Source organism: Aquarana catesbeiana, linkage group LG09 (assembly GCF_042186555.1).
Source record: "Aquarana catesbeiana isolate 2022-GZ linkage group LG09, ASM4218655v1, whole genome shotgun sequence".
NCBI classification, from domain to species: Eukaryota; Metazoa; Chordata; class Amphibia; order Anura; family Ranidae; genus Aquarana; species Aquarana catesbeiana.
Window position 1 is genome coordinate 218563663 of NC_133332.1, and position 15410 is coordinate 218579072.

General features: G+C 39.2%; 1 protein-coding gene across 1 annotated transcript in view; it reads left to right on the top strand.

The window, feature by feature from the left end:
• LOC141108996 (uncharacterized) overlaps positions 1-15410 on the top strand; it is a 90908-nt gene that overhangs the window by 744 nt on the left and 74754 nt on the right. The window contains exons 3-9 of the mRNA XM_073600953.1: positions 139-192; positions 437-481; positions 1718-1763; positions 3825-3869; positions 5640-5693; positions 11712-11765; positions 13900-13953. Of these exons, the coding sequence (XP_073457054.1) occupies positions 3831-3869; positions 5640-5693; positions 11712-11765; positions 13900-13953 (201 nt within the window). The 5' untranslated portion in view covers positions 139-192; positions 437-481; positions 1718-1763; positions 3825-3830. The remainder of the gene's footprint in view (positions 1-138; positions 193-436; positions 482-1717; positions 1764-3824; positions 3870-5639; positions 5694-11711; positions 11766-13899; positions 13954-15410) is intronic.

Consider the following 15410-nt stretch of genomic DNA (forward strand, 5'->3'; position numbering starts at 1 on the left):
AGGGAAATCTCAATTTTGATAGTTGTTACTGGGACAGGTAGCCCTATTGGGAGACATCCATTTGTTTCTGTCCCCTTGACAATACCTTTGTTTGCTCTGTGATACAACACACAGATTTTTTCCTTTTTGGTTTTGCAGGGTAACCGTGGCCCTGATGGGTTGAAAGGATTGCCTGGACCTCGAGGGAACCGGGTAACAAAAACCTTTTTTTTTTATGCAGGGTGGGGGGGTTTGTCAGTGGCAGAAAGATAAGGCTTCCAATTTGTATTTTAATATGTCATGTTTATTTTATATCACATGTAATGTTATATTATTACATTTTATTACATATGATTTGTAAATATAGAAGTTATCATACACACCTTGCTAACCTTCCCCTGGTTTGTTACCTATATTATGTCGGTGTTTTGTTACTTATATTATGTTGGTATTGCAGGGACGAATGGGACAAAGAGGTCTAGTGGGGATGCCAGGACCACCGGTTAGTGACCCTCCTATTTATATTCTGTATATTTTTTGGTTTGTGTTTGGAATACATCACAATATGACATTCACCTTTAAAGATTCTGGCCTAACCACAGAAATTTCTAAAGCATCTAATAGCAGAGCTGTTTAGCTTTAAATAAAACCTAGTAGCAATATTCAGAAGTTGGTGTGGCTTTTAAAATTCAAATTGGATGGTCTTATGAAATCAAGCCTCCCAGAATGAGTTTGTCTCCACCCATCCTGCTCCTTGGAAGTTACTAGGAAGCATTCTATGACTATGCCTGCCACCACCATTGACAGCTAGGGGGAGCAGCCACATACCACTTTTTTTCAAACCTTTTCCCATGCATATGACTGTAATGCCCTGTACACAGGGTCGGATTTTCCGACGGAAATGTGTGATAGGACCTTGTTGTTGGAAATTCCGACCGTGTGTAGGCTCCATCACACATTTTCCATCGGAATTTCCAACACACAAAGTTTCAGAGCTTGCTATAAAATTTTTCGACAACAAAAGCCGTTGTCGGAAATTCCGACCGTGTGTGGGCTCCATCACACATTTTCCATCGGAATTTCCAACACACAAAGTTTCAGAGCTTGCTATAAAATTTTTCGACAACAAAATCCGTTGTCGGAAATTCCGATCGTGTGTACACAAATCTGACACACAAAGTGCGACGCATGCTCAGAATAAATTAAGAGATGAAAGCTATTGGCGACTGCCCCACTTATAGTCCCGGCATACGTGTTTTACTTCACCACGTTTAGAACGATCGGATTTTCTGACAACTTTGTGTGACCGTGTGTATGCAAGACAAGTTTGAGCCAACATCTGTCAGAAAAAATCCATGGATTTTGTTGTCGGAATGTCCAATCAATGTCCGACAGTGTGTACGGGGCATTAGAGTTTTGAATAGCATGTAAACAGTAAAAGCTAAATTTAGTAGAGATGTTAAGGTTCAAGGTAAAGCTGTTGTCAGGCAGTAGTGTCATAGCTGATGTTGCCATTTGGCTGTTAGTGAATGCATCTTCTACAAAGTCCTTCTGAATAGTCATAAACAGATTTGCATTAGAACAGTGTAATGCAGCAGATTCAGATGCAACTTGTACCTAATTCTTCTATTAGGGTCAAGTGTATTAGGTACATGTTGTACCTATTTAAAGCTCTTCTTTAAATAGGTGAAACCATCTTCAACAAATTGTAATTCTTTGTTTCCATCTCCACCTGCAGGGTCTTCGCGGTGTTCCAGGAGCGGAGGGTTCAGAAGGACTGCCTGGTACACAGGTTCCCACTATGCACTATATATACCCATTATCCAGCATGGCGCTTGCTCTGGATGCCATAAAAATAAATCCCAGTTTTGCTTCAGACTTTGTTGTGTTTAGCACCCTGGTGCATTAAAACTATTCCACAAGGTTTACCCAGCAAATAAAACCTATTTACAACATTTAAATAACCCTTTGTCTGACCCAGTTATCCAGAATCCCTTATGCATAATTTCATATTTTAAGTCAGGGCAGTGATATCATAAAAGCCCGCATTTTAGAGTGGGAGGGAGTTAGAAATTCTGTCAGTATTTTTTCTGATTTAACTGTTGTGATACCTTTGGTGGATATACTCGCTCTTCCTGCTGAGGAGTAATCTGCACCAATAGCAATAAAATTCTTCCCCTACCCAAAACTTAAAAAATAAATAATTGGTTGAAGGTAGACTTTAAGGCAAACTATAGAGCATTTTCTGTAATTATGCATTTTGCTTTATTATTGTAACATTTAGGTGAAACTTATTTTGGATATGACTTTCGTGTTTTTACATTTCAATCAATTCATGTTCACCCTTAAATTATAACTAAAGGTAAAACTTTTTTTGTTTTTGTTTTAGTTTTTGTCCTGTTTACCAATATCATTGAAAGTGAAAGTAAAAGAAAATCCCAAATTTTGGGTTGTCTCCAAAAAAAGTTATAAGGGAAACCTTCCTTTGGGAACACTAGTTCTGGTGACATGGGGTCCTCAATAAATTCCTTTAATTTTTAGTGATTTCCTCTCACTTCCTGTTTTGGCTATGGGACAGGAAGTGAAGGGAAATCTCCGCAATGGGAAACAGATGGCGAAAAAAATCTGACAGGGATTATAACCCTGCCTTGCTCTATCCAAAATGAAAAAAAGTTTTGCCTTTAGTTCTACTTTAAGTTAGCCATACAAGCATGGGTTTGATCAATACATTTTCATGTGTTTTTGATATTGGGGATCATGTCTAGAGCAACTAAAATGGACCTACTAGCAATTGATTATATCAGCCTAAGTTGATTAGTTCAAGTGTGTTGAATTTCCTTTGCTGCCAGTGAACAATTAAAATGTTCTTGTTGTTGTTGCTTGGTAAAAATGAATCTGCTTTGAAATCTACGAAAAATCTGTCTCTGTGGCCAGTTTTGAACTCTTCTTCCAGAGTTATCTCTAGTCAGATCATTGTAACAGTATACAGTATATTTACAGAATTAAACCTTATCTAAGCCCAAAAATACGGTTAATATATTACAGCCTACCAGTCCTTAGATGTGGTGGCTGCATTAGTTTTCCTTTATTTTTATCTGTTCACCCTGCCAGTAACACACTTCCTATCCTAGAATGGTGACAGGAGAGACAGCTTCCATTGTAAGGGAGCACTCTGATTTCTACCATAAGGGAGCACAGTGACCACCGGGGTAAGGGGGCACACTGATCACCAGTGTAAGGAGGTAAACTGAAAACCAAGGTAAGGGGATACCAGACCACCAGCATAAAGAAACACACTGACCACAAGTTCAGAATTAAAGGGCACACCAATTACCATATAAGGGGCACACTGACCACCAACGTAAATGGGCACGCTGACCATTGTTGTAATGGGGCAGACTGGCTATGGACTACCAATATAATTGGATGCACTGACCATCAATATAAACGGGCACTCTGAGAATTGAGCAGCAAAGGAAGAGGGTACACCGAGCACTGAACACCAGGGAAAGGGGTTATACTAAGCACTGATTTCCAATTAAGGGGATGCACTGAATTTTGACAAGCAATATGAGGGGGCATGCTAATTACCATTGTAAGGGGGTATCCTGACTACTCCACTGTGTATGCTGTGCTCTACAATTACATAGTCCTTATCATAATCCTAGAATCTTTGAGTATTTTTTTCTTACTGTTGGGGCATGGACGATTTGTGTAAGAATTTACTGGGCCCTGGTCTCACAAATTTTGAGAACAACAGCTTTAAGTGATTAGGTTTGGGTAATGTGTTCCTGTGATATGTCACACTTTATGAGATTTTTCCTGATCTAATTTTCTACCAACAGGGGTCAATGGGCACATCAGGTGTTCCTGGTAGCAGGGGAATGGCTGTGAGTATTGTGATCTTATTTATTAAATAGTACTGTGAGGACATAACAGTAGACATATATTGCAGGATCAGTCTATATAAGAAGCAATGTCACCAGTGGTGCACCAGCAGAAGCAGATCCAGTTTTTCAACAGGTTATTGAATATATTTATATATATATATATATATATATATATATATATATATATATATATATATATACACACAGTGGGGACGGAAAGTATTCAGACCCCCTTAAATTTTTCACTCTTTGTTATATTGCAGCCATTTGCTGTAATCATTTATGTTCATTTTTTTTTCCTCATTACAAACATAACAAAGAGGAAAAAATTTAAGGGGGTCTGAATACTTTCCGTCCCCACTGTGTATATATATATATATATATATATATATATATATATATATATATATATATATATATATATTCTTTTTCTTGCAATTATAATATCTGTACGCACACAAAATTTCTCCCTGCTCCTGTTACTGGCTTTCTGCATTTGTGCAGACAACATGAGTCCAAATCACAGACATACCTTCTTTCGGTCTACTGCACTGGAAATTGCGTCTTTGACAGGGTATCTCACAGGGCATTGTCTACAGGAATGCTGGCTTCTTATGACAACAATAAGGCTGATTATGTAGTTATAATGAAGGTAGAAGCTTTCAACTTGCACTGATTTAGAAAGATTTTTAAAAGACCTATTTCAACATCTTTAAAACATATTTTATTATTAATTGTATTCATTTAATTAACACGTATGGTCTGTTGTGCTTGCTCTGTAAAACAATTTTTTTTAATAAAGTGGATATCACTGGGAGGGAATTTTTTGGTGAGCTCAATCACAGTGATAGTCACTGATACCTTGTATGGAGCTGTCTGATAAGGGAGGAGTCAGTGCGTGTCCAGCATCACCTTGTGTATATATTTTAGACTGAGCTATTGAGTTCTGTAAATAACAGACTTTTTTCAACATATGCGGTAAATAGAAATTCAAATGTGATAAGGAGTCTAAAGCATCTCCTGCTTTGTCAAATGGAGAATACAACATATTGCTAAATATTTATTTGTTGTAATTTCTTTACCTTATTCCTTATTTATACCATACATCAAACATACATTTTCCCAAAAAGAATGATTATCTTCAAATTTTGCCATTACTGTATTACAAGTAAGAAAGAAAAAAAAAGAAAGAAAAGTTGTACAAACCACTAGCATTCCCTTAAAAGCAGAACTAAACTCTCTCAATCAACATTAACTATGTTCATTCTAATGCTGCTAGCATTAGTAAATTAATAGGAAAGTATATTATCTGTACATGTGTTAAACTCTTTTTTTTAATTTCTTCAGTTGCTTCCTGGTTTCTGGCCTAGGCCAAAATGATGCCACACATCCTATTAGTCTTCATGGGCATTTTTAAATCATTTTTACTGGAGGAGGGAATTTCTCAGCTAAGTACACCCTCCTGCCTACATGCCTGACGCAGTTGGATTCCATGTAGTAAATGCTACATGAATCACCTGCCCTTATTTAAAATGGCCCCTGCTAGAAATGCTATGGGGTGTTTTTCAAAGTGATTTCTCAACAAACTAAAGCGTGGAGACATGAATGGATGGGTTTGATTTGAATATTACAAATAAGTTAAATAGCTTTTTCAGTTTGTGGTGCTCAGATACAGTTAAGTTGCGCTTTAAGAAATTGTACCTCCCATCTGTAATTTTCAATCACTGTAATATTTAGTGTGTGGTTATCTTGGTTTTTCCCTTTCTGTAGGGTCCAGCTGGTCCTCGTGGTGAGATTGGCAGAGATGGACCACCTGGACCACCCGTAAGTACAAATACTACTGTATAAGATTTTAAAATGAAATATCAGGAAAATCTCAAATCAGCCCATACATATCAGAACCCTGACTTTTTAAGATGCTGGGAGCCTGGCGCAGTTGTATTGGTTGTGGTGCCAAAACAAACTTGCATCCTAATAATCAATGTAATTCTAAGAATTCAATTGAAGTATAATGGGTTTCGGTTTTAATTTGAATTACAATTTTTCAGATTAATGTTTATATCAGTTTTTTACTATATGTATCTTATTTTTTTTTAATAACTCATGTCAAAATATTCCCGAAACACCATGGCTTACCTAATTAGAGCATGAAAGATGCTGCTTGCTTTGAGCTTTTGCTTATCTGACTGAAACCTTTGACACAACTGTCCGATAAGGGAGTAGTCACTGTGTGTACATTTTACCTTGATCTATTGACAACAGGTAAAGAGAAATCGCAATTACAGTAGCTAAAAACTCCACCTGTTGGATGTATAGAAGACTGCATTATATGCAAATGCAATATTTTAAATTAAACGGACAAGAATAAATGAAAAGCAAAAATATTTATATTTTATTATGGAAGTGTTGGATGCCTGGTCCCCTGCTGCACTTTGTGGTTCTTCCCACCGACCCTATGTCACTACTGTGACTTGCAGTAAAGTAGGGGCTGGTGAAAAGAATCACAGAGTGCTGCAAGGATGCCAGGATCCGACACTCCCGGAAGTGTCAAATGCAAAATAATTTCCAGAAAGAATACCTTCTCAGCACAGCAGAGTTCAGTGGTTCGACACAGGTAAATATAATTTGCTTGCTTTGCAGGATGTACTTCTTTTTTCAGCATAGTTATAGCAATAGACCAACAGTGCTAACTACCTAAAACATTTATTTTTTAACACCATGAAAAAAAATTTGTGAGTTCAGTGAGGAACACAGCTTGATGGTGGGAAACCTAGATTATACTGTCGCCGACAGGAGAAATGGACACTAAGCACATAGACGACTGAAAACCATCCCCCTATAGGCTATAATCCCTCCTACACCAATCCTGTTCAGTTTAGAAAGCAGTCCAAAGTATATGAGGAGACAGAGCTGTTTCCCTTAATGGACTCAGAGTAAATTATTTTATGGTGAGTACAAAAATCCAGTTTTCTCTATTGTTCATTGAAGGACACTGCCTGATATTCAGAAAGCTAGGATATTTAATACCAGGGCAAACAGTGGGTTGGGTACACCCAAACGACACAAGTGAACCAGCTCAACAAAAAAAGTTAAAACAAACAGGAAAACAAGGAAAAAGTAATAGCAGCTTGCAGAACCTTTTCACTGAAACTATCATCTGTAGAGGCCGACTTTACAGCTCTATGTCATTGAGGCCTGGTGACCAATAGCCCAAGTAACACTACTGAGCCTAGTGGAGTGGGCTTTAGTGGGAACAGAGAGCACTTTATCTTACAACTCATACGCCTGCACAAAGACCTGTAAAATCCACTTAGAGATACTAGACTGGTAGCTGGGGAACCTCCTTTAGGATCAGTAAAAAGTAGGTCTTGCACATTCATTGCTAGATCTTGTGCGAAGAAGAATTACTAGCTTTTAGTTTGGTTAGAATTGCAGAATCTGCAATGCCCCTGTCTCTCAGAACCTGGGTTTCAACAGCCAGATCATCAAAGACAGAGACCAAGAAGCAGGGTAGAAGATTGGTCTTTGGGATAACAGATCTGGTAGGAGCCACTGAGTTTTGGTTCACAGACTATTGAGGTTGGCATACCACACTCTGAGGCCAATCTGGAGCTTTGAGAATGACTGGAGTACTCTTGTTCTCAATATTTATAAGTAGATGTGGTCAAAGTTTTAGCAGAGGAAGTGCATAGTTTAGAGAATGCTGATAACACAACTGCACCAGTGCATCTGGATCCACCATTGGGTCCCTTGTACTGGAAATAAGCTTGCCCATCTTCTTGATCAATCAAGACATTAGTTAATCCACAGCTAGCATCCTCAATGCAGACATATAGGGGTTGATTTACTAAAGGCAGTTTGCAAGAGCAGTTGCTCCAGAGCTTAGTACATTAACAGAAGCTCTGCTGACTTCCATCATCCAATCATGTGCAAGAAAAAATGCATTTTTAAAATTTTCCTTGCATGTGATAGGTCAGCGAAGCTGCCACCCCTACAATCACCACAAATAAAAACTCAAGTGTGTTTCTTTAGTGCTACATTTTTGCCATAAAAATTTACATTTGTGCTGCTTTTATTTTTAAAGTGTTTGTAAAGTCAGAAGGTTTTTCATCTTAATGCATTCTATGCATTAAGATAAAAAACCTTCTGTATGCAGTAGCCGCCCCAGCACCCCCTAATACTTATCTGAGCCCCATCTCCCTCCAGCGATGTTCACGAGTGTCTAGGCTGTCCAAGACTCTCCTCCTGATCCATTGGCTCCCGCTGCTGTGAATCAAAGTCAGTTAGCAATCAGGAGAGAGAGGGGGCGGGGCCGAACCGGGGCTCCATGTCTGAATAGACACAGGGAGCCGTGACTCAGCTTGGGTGCCCCCATAGCAAGCTGCTTGACAGGAGGGAGGGGTCAGGAGAGCTGAAGAGGGACCCGAGAAGAGGAGGATCTGAGCTGCTCTGTGTAAAACCACTTCACAGAGCAGGTAAGTATAACATATTTGCAATTTTTATAGAAATAAATTGAGAGTTTACAATCACTTTAAGATATTAGCAATTGTTTTTCCCAGACAATGAAATTACCCAGCCCCCCTACAACAGCCAAAAGACATGAAACTGGGCTGGTTGGTTAAAGCCGTGTTTGTGCTGGTTTGTGCCATTTAAATCTTCGCTCTATCTTTTATTGTTTTTGTGTTATTAATGTTTATTAAAGGTCACCAAAAGTCACCCAGTCCCCCTACAACACCCAAAATACACAAAACTGGTCTGGTTGGTTGGTGCCGCATTGGTGCTGGATTGTGCTGTTTAAATCTGCGTTCTATCTTTTATAATTTTTGCATTATTAATGATTTATTAACCTCCCTGGCGGTATGATTATTTATTTGATTTTAGGTGCTGAAAGCGGTACAATTATTTTGCACAGAAATTTGGCGTTTCATATTGTAGGCCTGTAATTCTTAGGAATAGTTCACTTAAATCTGTCCAAACAAGAGTCTAGTAGACATCCCGGGTATGATAAAGTTTGAAAAACGAAATAAAAAATTATAATATAATAAATAACTATAAATAATTAAAACACATAATAATATAATAATAATAAAAATTATATAATAATGTAATCAAATCAAAAACACTGAAATTTGCACAGTTGCAGAATTTTAGCTTTTATTACTTTTAGTGTTTGATGACGGATCTCCCCACAAATCACTATCGCTCAATTCTGCAAGTGATTATAATTTATTATCGCTTTTTTCTAGCTGGTCTAAAACCACTTTTGATGTAAAGAGACAGTTTTGGTTGCTATGGACAATCTCCAGTTTCCTGGCAGAAAGAACAGTTTTATATATATAAAACTGCATGCAGGACACTGGGCAGACCACTAGGGACAAAGGGGATGTGTAGTTATTTGATACAGTACTGTAATCTGTAAGATTCCAGTATGCTGTATCTATACTATGTGTTTCACTTTTGAATTTACCGCCAAACTCCGTCCCCGTGCGTCGCAATGCTCGCAGGGAACGGAGCTCGGCACTGTGAATCGAGCGAGACACAGCGGCTCGCCAATCACAGCGGGCAGACATCGCAGGAACCAGGGGACAAGGTAAGTAATCTCTTCCTGGATTCTGCGATGCAAGCCCGAGTCTGGCTCGGGGATACCGCTTTTGGTATGTAAAATCCACCCCGAGCCAGACTCGGGAATACCGCCAGGGAGGTTAAAGGTCACTCAGCCCCCCACAACACCCAAAAGACACAAAACTTGGCTGGTTGGTTAGTGCCGCATTTCTGCTGGTTTGTGCTGCTAACATTTTTATTTGTGCTGTTATGGTTTATTAGTTATAACAGCTTGTTTTTATTTGATCAAGCCCCATCCACTTTGCGCCCCATGTTATTAAATCTTAAAAACAAAGATACCATTTGTGCTATGCTATATTTGTGCTTTTTGTGCCATAAAAATTTTAATTTGCGCTGCTTTTATTTTTAAGAAATTAGCAAATTTTTTTTGCAAGGCGATGACATGACTCAACCTCCCTACAAGAGACGAAAGACATTAAAACTGGGCTGGTTGGTTAGTGCCACGTTTGTGTTGGTTTGTGCTGTTTAAATCTCCATTCTATCTTTTATTGTTTTTTCGTTATTAATGATTCATTAAAAGTCACCAACCAGTTTCGTGTCTTTTGGGTGTTGTAGGGGGGCTGAGTGACCTTTGGCGACCTTTAATAAATCATTAACAACGCAAAAACAATAAAATATAGAACAGAGATTTAACCGGCACAAACTAGCACAAATGCGGCACTAACCAACCAGCATGGTTTCATGTCTTTTGGTTGTTGTAGGGGGGCTGAGTGATGCCATTGTATGGAAAAAACAATTGCTAATGTCTTAAAAATAAAAACAGCACAAATGTAGCACTAAAGAAACACACTTGAGTTTTTATTTGTGCCGATTGCAGGGTGGCCAGCTTCACTGAGCTGCATGAGCTTGGGTAATCTTTGCAAAGTGAAGCTTTATTTAATTTACTAAGCTCTGGAGCAACTGCTTTTGCAAAGTGCACAGCCTATTTTCCTTTAGTAAATCAATCCCATAGTATACCCTGGAACACCTCAGATTAGAGAGGTACCTCCCCCAGATCCAGAAGTTATCTGCTGAGAAAATCTGGCAACCCGTTTTCTACCTCAGGAATGGGTATGGGAGAAAAAGCATAAACGGGAAGCTTTGCCAAAGACAGTATATACACAACCTCTGTTGCCTCCTGAACACTCCTGGTGCCCCCTAAAGATAGATGCAAGCTACAGCTGTGGCATTGTCCATGTGAACCCAGATCATGACTGGTCAAAAAGGGGTTCAAGTGAAGTAACAATAGGCAAATTACTTATAACTTTAGAATGTTGATTGGAAGATTTGATTCTTCTTGAGAATAACAACCCTGAATAGACAGATGGCTTTGAACTCCGACTCAACCGCACTGCACATCATGCCAGCATTGGCACATAGAAAAAATTGTTCTCTAAGCTCCCTTGTGGTGACTGGTGTTGATCAGGTGCAGAAAAATGTGCCAGTCACCACAGATAGCGTGAATGAGCCCTAAGTGAACTGCGCATTATTGGTGTGAAAGGTGTGATAGCTTCTAGGGAGCTGGCCTTCAGTTTTATTTGTGCCTAACGTCCATTTCTCTTGTAGGCGGCAGCATAACCTAAGTTTCGTACTATCAAGCTGTGTAATTCAGTAGATGATGGAGAATTCATTTAATTGCTTAATGGATGTTAGAGGTCAGGATAACATCAGCAACTTAAAATGTTTTTTTTTTTTTTTACAACAGTGTGTATTTGAAATCAAAAACATACACTTTTATACCATTATCCCTAATTATGTTAGAGCCAGTGAGAACTCTGCCAAAGAAGAATGGTTGTGAGGAATGAGTGCCATAGTAATTTCTTCCCCAGCATTAGTTCATTTCATTTTGATGACTTTGTACAAAGAGCAGTGATAACCAGTAACCAATAGCAAACATTCAGAAATTAGTACAGATGAGTCAGCCCACTCCATGCGCTAAAATCCAGTTGTTTTTAACGAATTTCAGCACTACGTGGTGTGCACTTTTTTTACCTAAAACAATAAAATAAATAAAAATAAAGAATATATTTTCCAAAGACATGCTGGTAGGTTCATTGGATCCTATCTAATTTGTCCCTAGTAGGTATGAATGTGTGTTAGGGACCTTAGATTGTAAGCTCCTTGAGGGTAGGGACTGATGTGAATGTACAATGTATATGTAAAGCGCTGCGTAAATTGACGGCGCTATATAAGTAATTGAAATTAATTAATTAATTAATTTTCCTTTCTATGTTATTTTAGGGTCCTGCAGGTCGACCAGGATTGGACGGGGAGCCAGGACCTCAGGGAGAAAGCGTAAGAAAGCCTAAAGCGTTCCTTTCTTTGATGCTTGTACATATGTACAATAAGTGCAGCTATAATGCTGCACACGTGTGTAAATTGCAAACAGAAAACCTCAACTTAAATAGCTGTGGCAACATACCTCTACTTTGCGAGTTAGAGCCTTTTTGATCGTACACAGATTTTTTTTTTTACGTTTTTAGCTAATCCCTACAAGGTATCTCTGTGTCAATACTTTTTGCCTTCTCTACCCGAGTATTTATTCTTGATTGCTGATTGATTGTAAGGACTTGCCCCCTTAACATCACCCCCACAGCATTGCTCCCTTTTACATCTACCCCTCTATAGCACTTGCCCCCTTCACATCAACCTCCTCCTACGGCATTACTCCACTTTCGCTTCACACCCCTACAATAATGTGCTTTTGTGCTGTAGTTAACTCATGCAGCTCCATCCTGCTCTCCCATCCTGCATTACCATCGTGCCTCTCGCTCTCCACACTCTGCCTTGAAAATTGCAGTGGCGGAGGCCAGTATTAAATAAGCAGCTCCTAAATGGCGCGACCACGGGTCCGGATGGGACAGTGGCTCAGTTCTGACCCAGACCTCGGTCCGCCATTTAGTGATGCCTGCTGTAGTGGAAGGAATTTCACCATCAATTCTGTTCAGTCAAGGAGCCACATAACTGCCGGCATTTAGTGCCTACAATCTGTGAGCCAAATTGAACTCTTTGTGAGTCCAACATTGAGGCTACTGGCAAAAAGTACCAGCTCTCATTTATATTGCTTTAAATCAAAAACCTGATAGGATTGTGCTAATATAATAGGTTGAAACAGTATTAACTCCCACATAGTATCAGCTAAGGCTGGGTTCACATATGTGGGAATCCCTGCATCCAATTCACATGTGAGTGTAACCGGCTCTCAATGGAGCCGGTTCACACAGGTCCGGGGAGGCCGCAGTCCACATTCTAAAAGGGTCCTGCGCGTGTTTGGGTTTGGTTCAGGTGTGAATTCAGGCACAAATTCGGACCTGATTCGCACCTGAACTAGTGAACAGGAATACACTGGACCCCATGCTGGGAACTGCAGCCTCACATATGTGAACCCGGCCTAAAACAAACAAGCTAATATGCAACAGTATTTAGAAGGCTCATATTAATTTTGGAAACATTTCAGAAACTGGACATCACACTGCAGCTGAATAATTAAGTGTGTCTCACTACAGTACATTAGGTTTGAGAATTATCTCTGCTGTTAGCCGGTCATACATGGATCGAAATTCAACTGGTACAGCATCAACTTTCGCAGAACCAGCCTGTCAGATTTTTGCTGCTTGATCAGCACTGTTTGATAGCCGGCAGTGCTGATCAGTGTATTCTGATGGCAGGGAAGTCTCCCATCTGTCAGAATACAAAAGCTCAGTGGCCTAGAATAGGTTTCTAATTGTTATTTAATAAGGGACCTCTGTTCTCCAGATGATGGCTACATTCTTTATTGCTTGCAGTTTACTATTAGCAGCAACAGAACATTGGTAGTCAATTATGGAATGCTTCCATCTTGAAGCATGGAATCTGTATATTGTGTATCCAAATCCAAAACGTTTTATGTTTTGTGTTGTATAGAGTAGGGTATGATTAAACCCCTGTCGGGTTTTTTTTTTCTCCATATTTAGACACTTTTTTATATTTTACACTCTTTATTCATTTTTATTTGTCTCTTTTTAATCATACCTAAAGCTAACAGTCTTGATGGGAAACATAAAGAAGGACTAAAATATGTACCTTTCCTGAATAAAATGGTTCCAGGCTCCTTCAGTGCTGGGCCTGGTCACATGTTTGAAGGCCTGTACACAGGGTTTTGTGATTCCTCATAAAGGGCTATAGCCAGAGCGCAGACTAACTGATCCCCCCCCTTCATCAGAGATTACTGTATATAATCAAATGGGTATAAAGCTAGCACTGAATGGAGTCAAAAACAACATTTTCTCCAGGAAAGGTTAGTTGTTATTTCTCTTCTTTCCTCTTATATCACTTTAGTTTTTCCATTCCAGGTCCCAGCTACATAATTAAAATAAAATTCTACTGACAGTTGATTGAATTGGTTGATGTTGCTTTGAACAAAACGCATGATTACATGTCTGTCTAGCAGGGCTTTACTGGAAAACAAGGGCCTGAAGGACAGCAAGGGCCTGTGGGCATGTATGTAAGTATGTTACATGCATCTTTTAAAATTAAACATTTGGTGGAATAGATTAGCTTAATAACAGTATTAGTAGGCAGATCTTTTAAATTAGTGACTCGCTGTTACAACGATGCCTCAGTGATGTTCCAGTGTCTGGTCATTCAAAAAGTATTAAACCCCAAACCAAAAAATGTAATATATTGCAGTTTACCAATCATTAGATCTGCATTAGTTTTCTTTATTTAGGCTTTTTCACATACCTCCTGTATTAGAGTGCCTACACTCTGGATGAAGGAGCACCTTTGGACAGCAGATGCCAAACTCCAGCTAACACTTTATAAGAAGTTACAGCAAATAGTTCTTAACTTGTGGGATAAAGATTTTACATAAATAAATACAATCTGATCATTGTAAGCACCCCTGTCAGTAGTAAATGGTTTGTTTCACTCCTGTAACAGCTACGTCTGAAGGGCAGTTTATTTTGTTGAAAAACAATAGACTTATTGGCAAGATCACCAGGTGAAAATAAAAGAAAAAAAGCCTAAAATAAGAAAAGGTATGCAGCCATCACATCTAATAATCGGGAAGCTGCAATAAAATTAATGTTTGCTTTTGGGTTTAATATCGCTTTCAGTCTGCAAGATGGCTATCTCAGCCATCAGAGGCTACCACAGAGTGACAGGTTCTCGTTACACATATTTGTTTATGTAAAATAAAATATGCAATCAGCCCAAAAAAAACTACCACACATATGCAAGCTGAACACTAACAGACTTTCACAAAAATCCGTAGCAAATGTTAAAGCGGGGGTCCACCTATCTATCGTTTTTTTTTTTTTGGAGTTCATTCACAAACTTTTCTTCTCATGATTATCTACTCACATGTTCTGTGTAATAAGTCCGCCTGTGTCCGATTTCGTTGTAAAGAATAACTTATAAATTCACTGAAGGCGGTTTCCATCTTCATTGTGGGCATTTGAAGCCCACAAGCATGTATTTCCTGGTTGCGGTGAATGCTGTGCTCCCAGCATTCACCGAGATGTTGTGATGAGGCTGTTGCACAATGCATGCTGGGAAGCCTGAGACTAGCTCCCAGGGGACTGTGGGAGGTCTGGGGGAGGCTAGAAACACGCCTACTCCCATGGGAGGAAAACCAGGAAGTGCTAAGAAGATTCGAAAAAAAAGGTAATTACGGCAATTTAAATTTTTTTACACAGCATGTCAGCATCTAGGCAAGGAAGAGAATGCATAGAGATAATGTTCAAAATTTGGGTGGAACCCCGCTTTAAGAATAGGAAGTGCAGCGCAATAAAAAACATTCCAATATGCTGGTGAACAACAAGTCCCAGAGAGATGAAAAAGATGACTCTGACGTTGAAGATCAGTAATATCAGCTGTATCGTGACAGACCCTCCACCTTAAATCTAAGTGCTACGCTCACCTCAGAGCAAGGACCCCTGAGCTAACAGGTGGTCATGC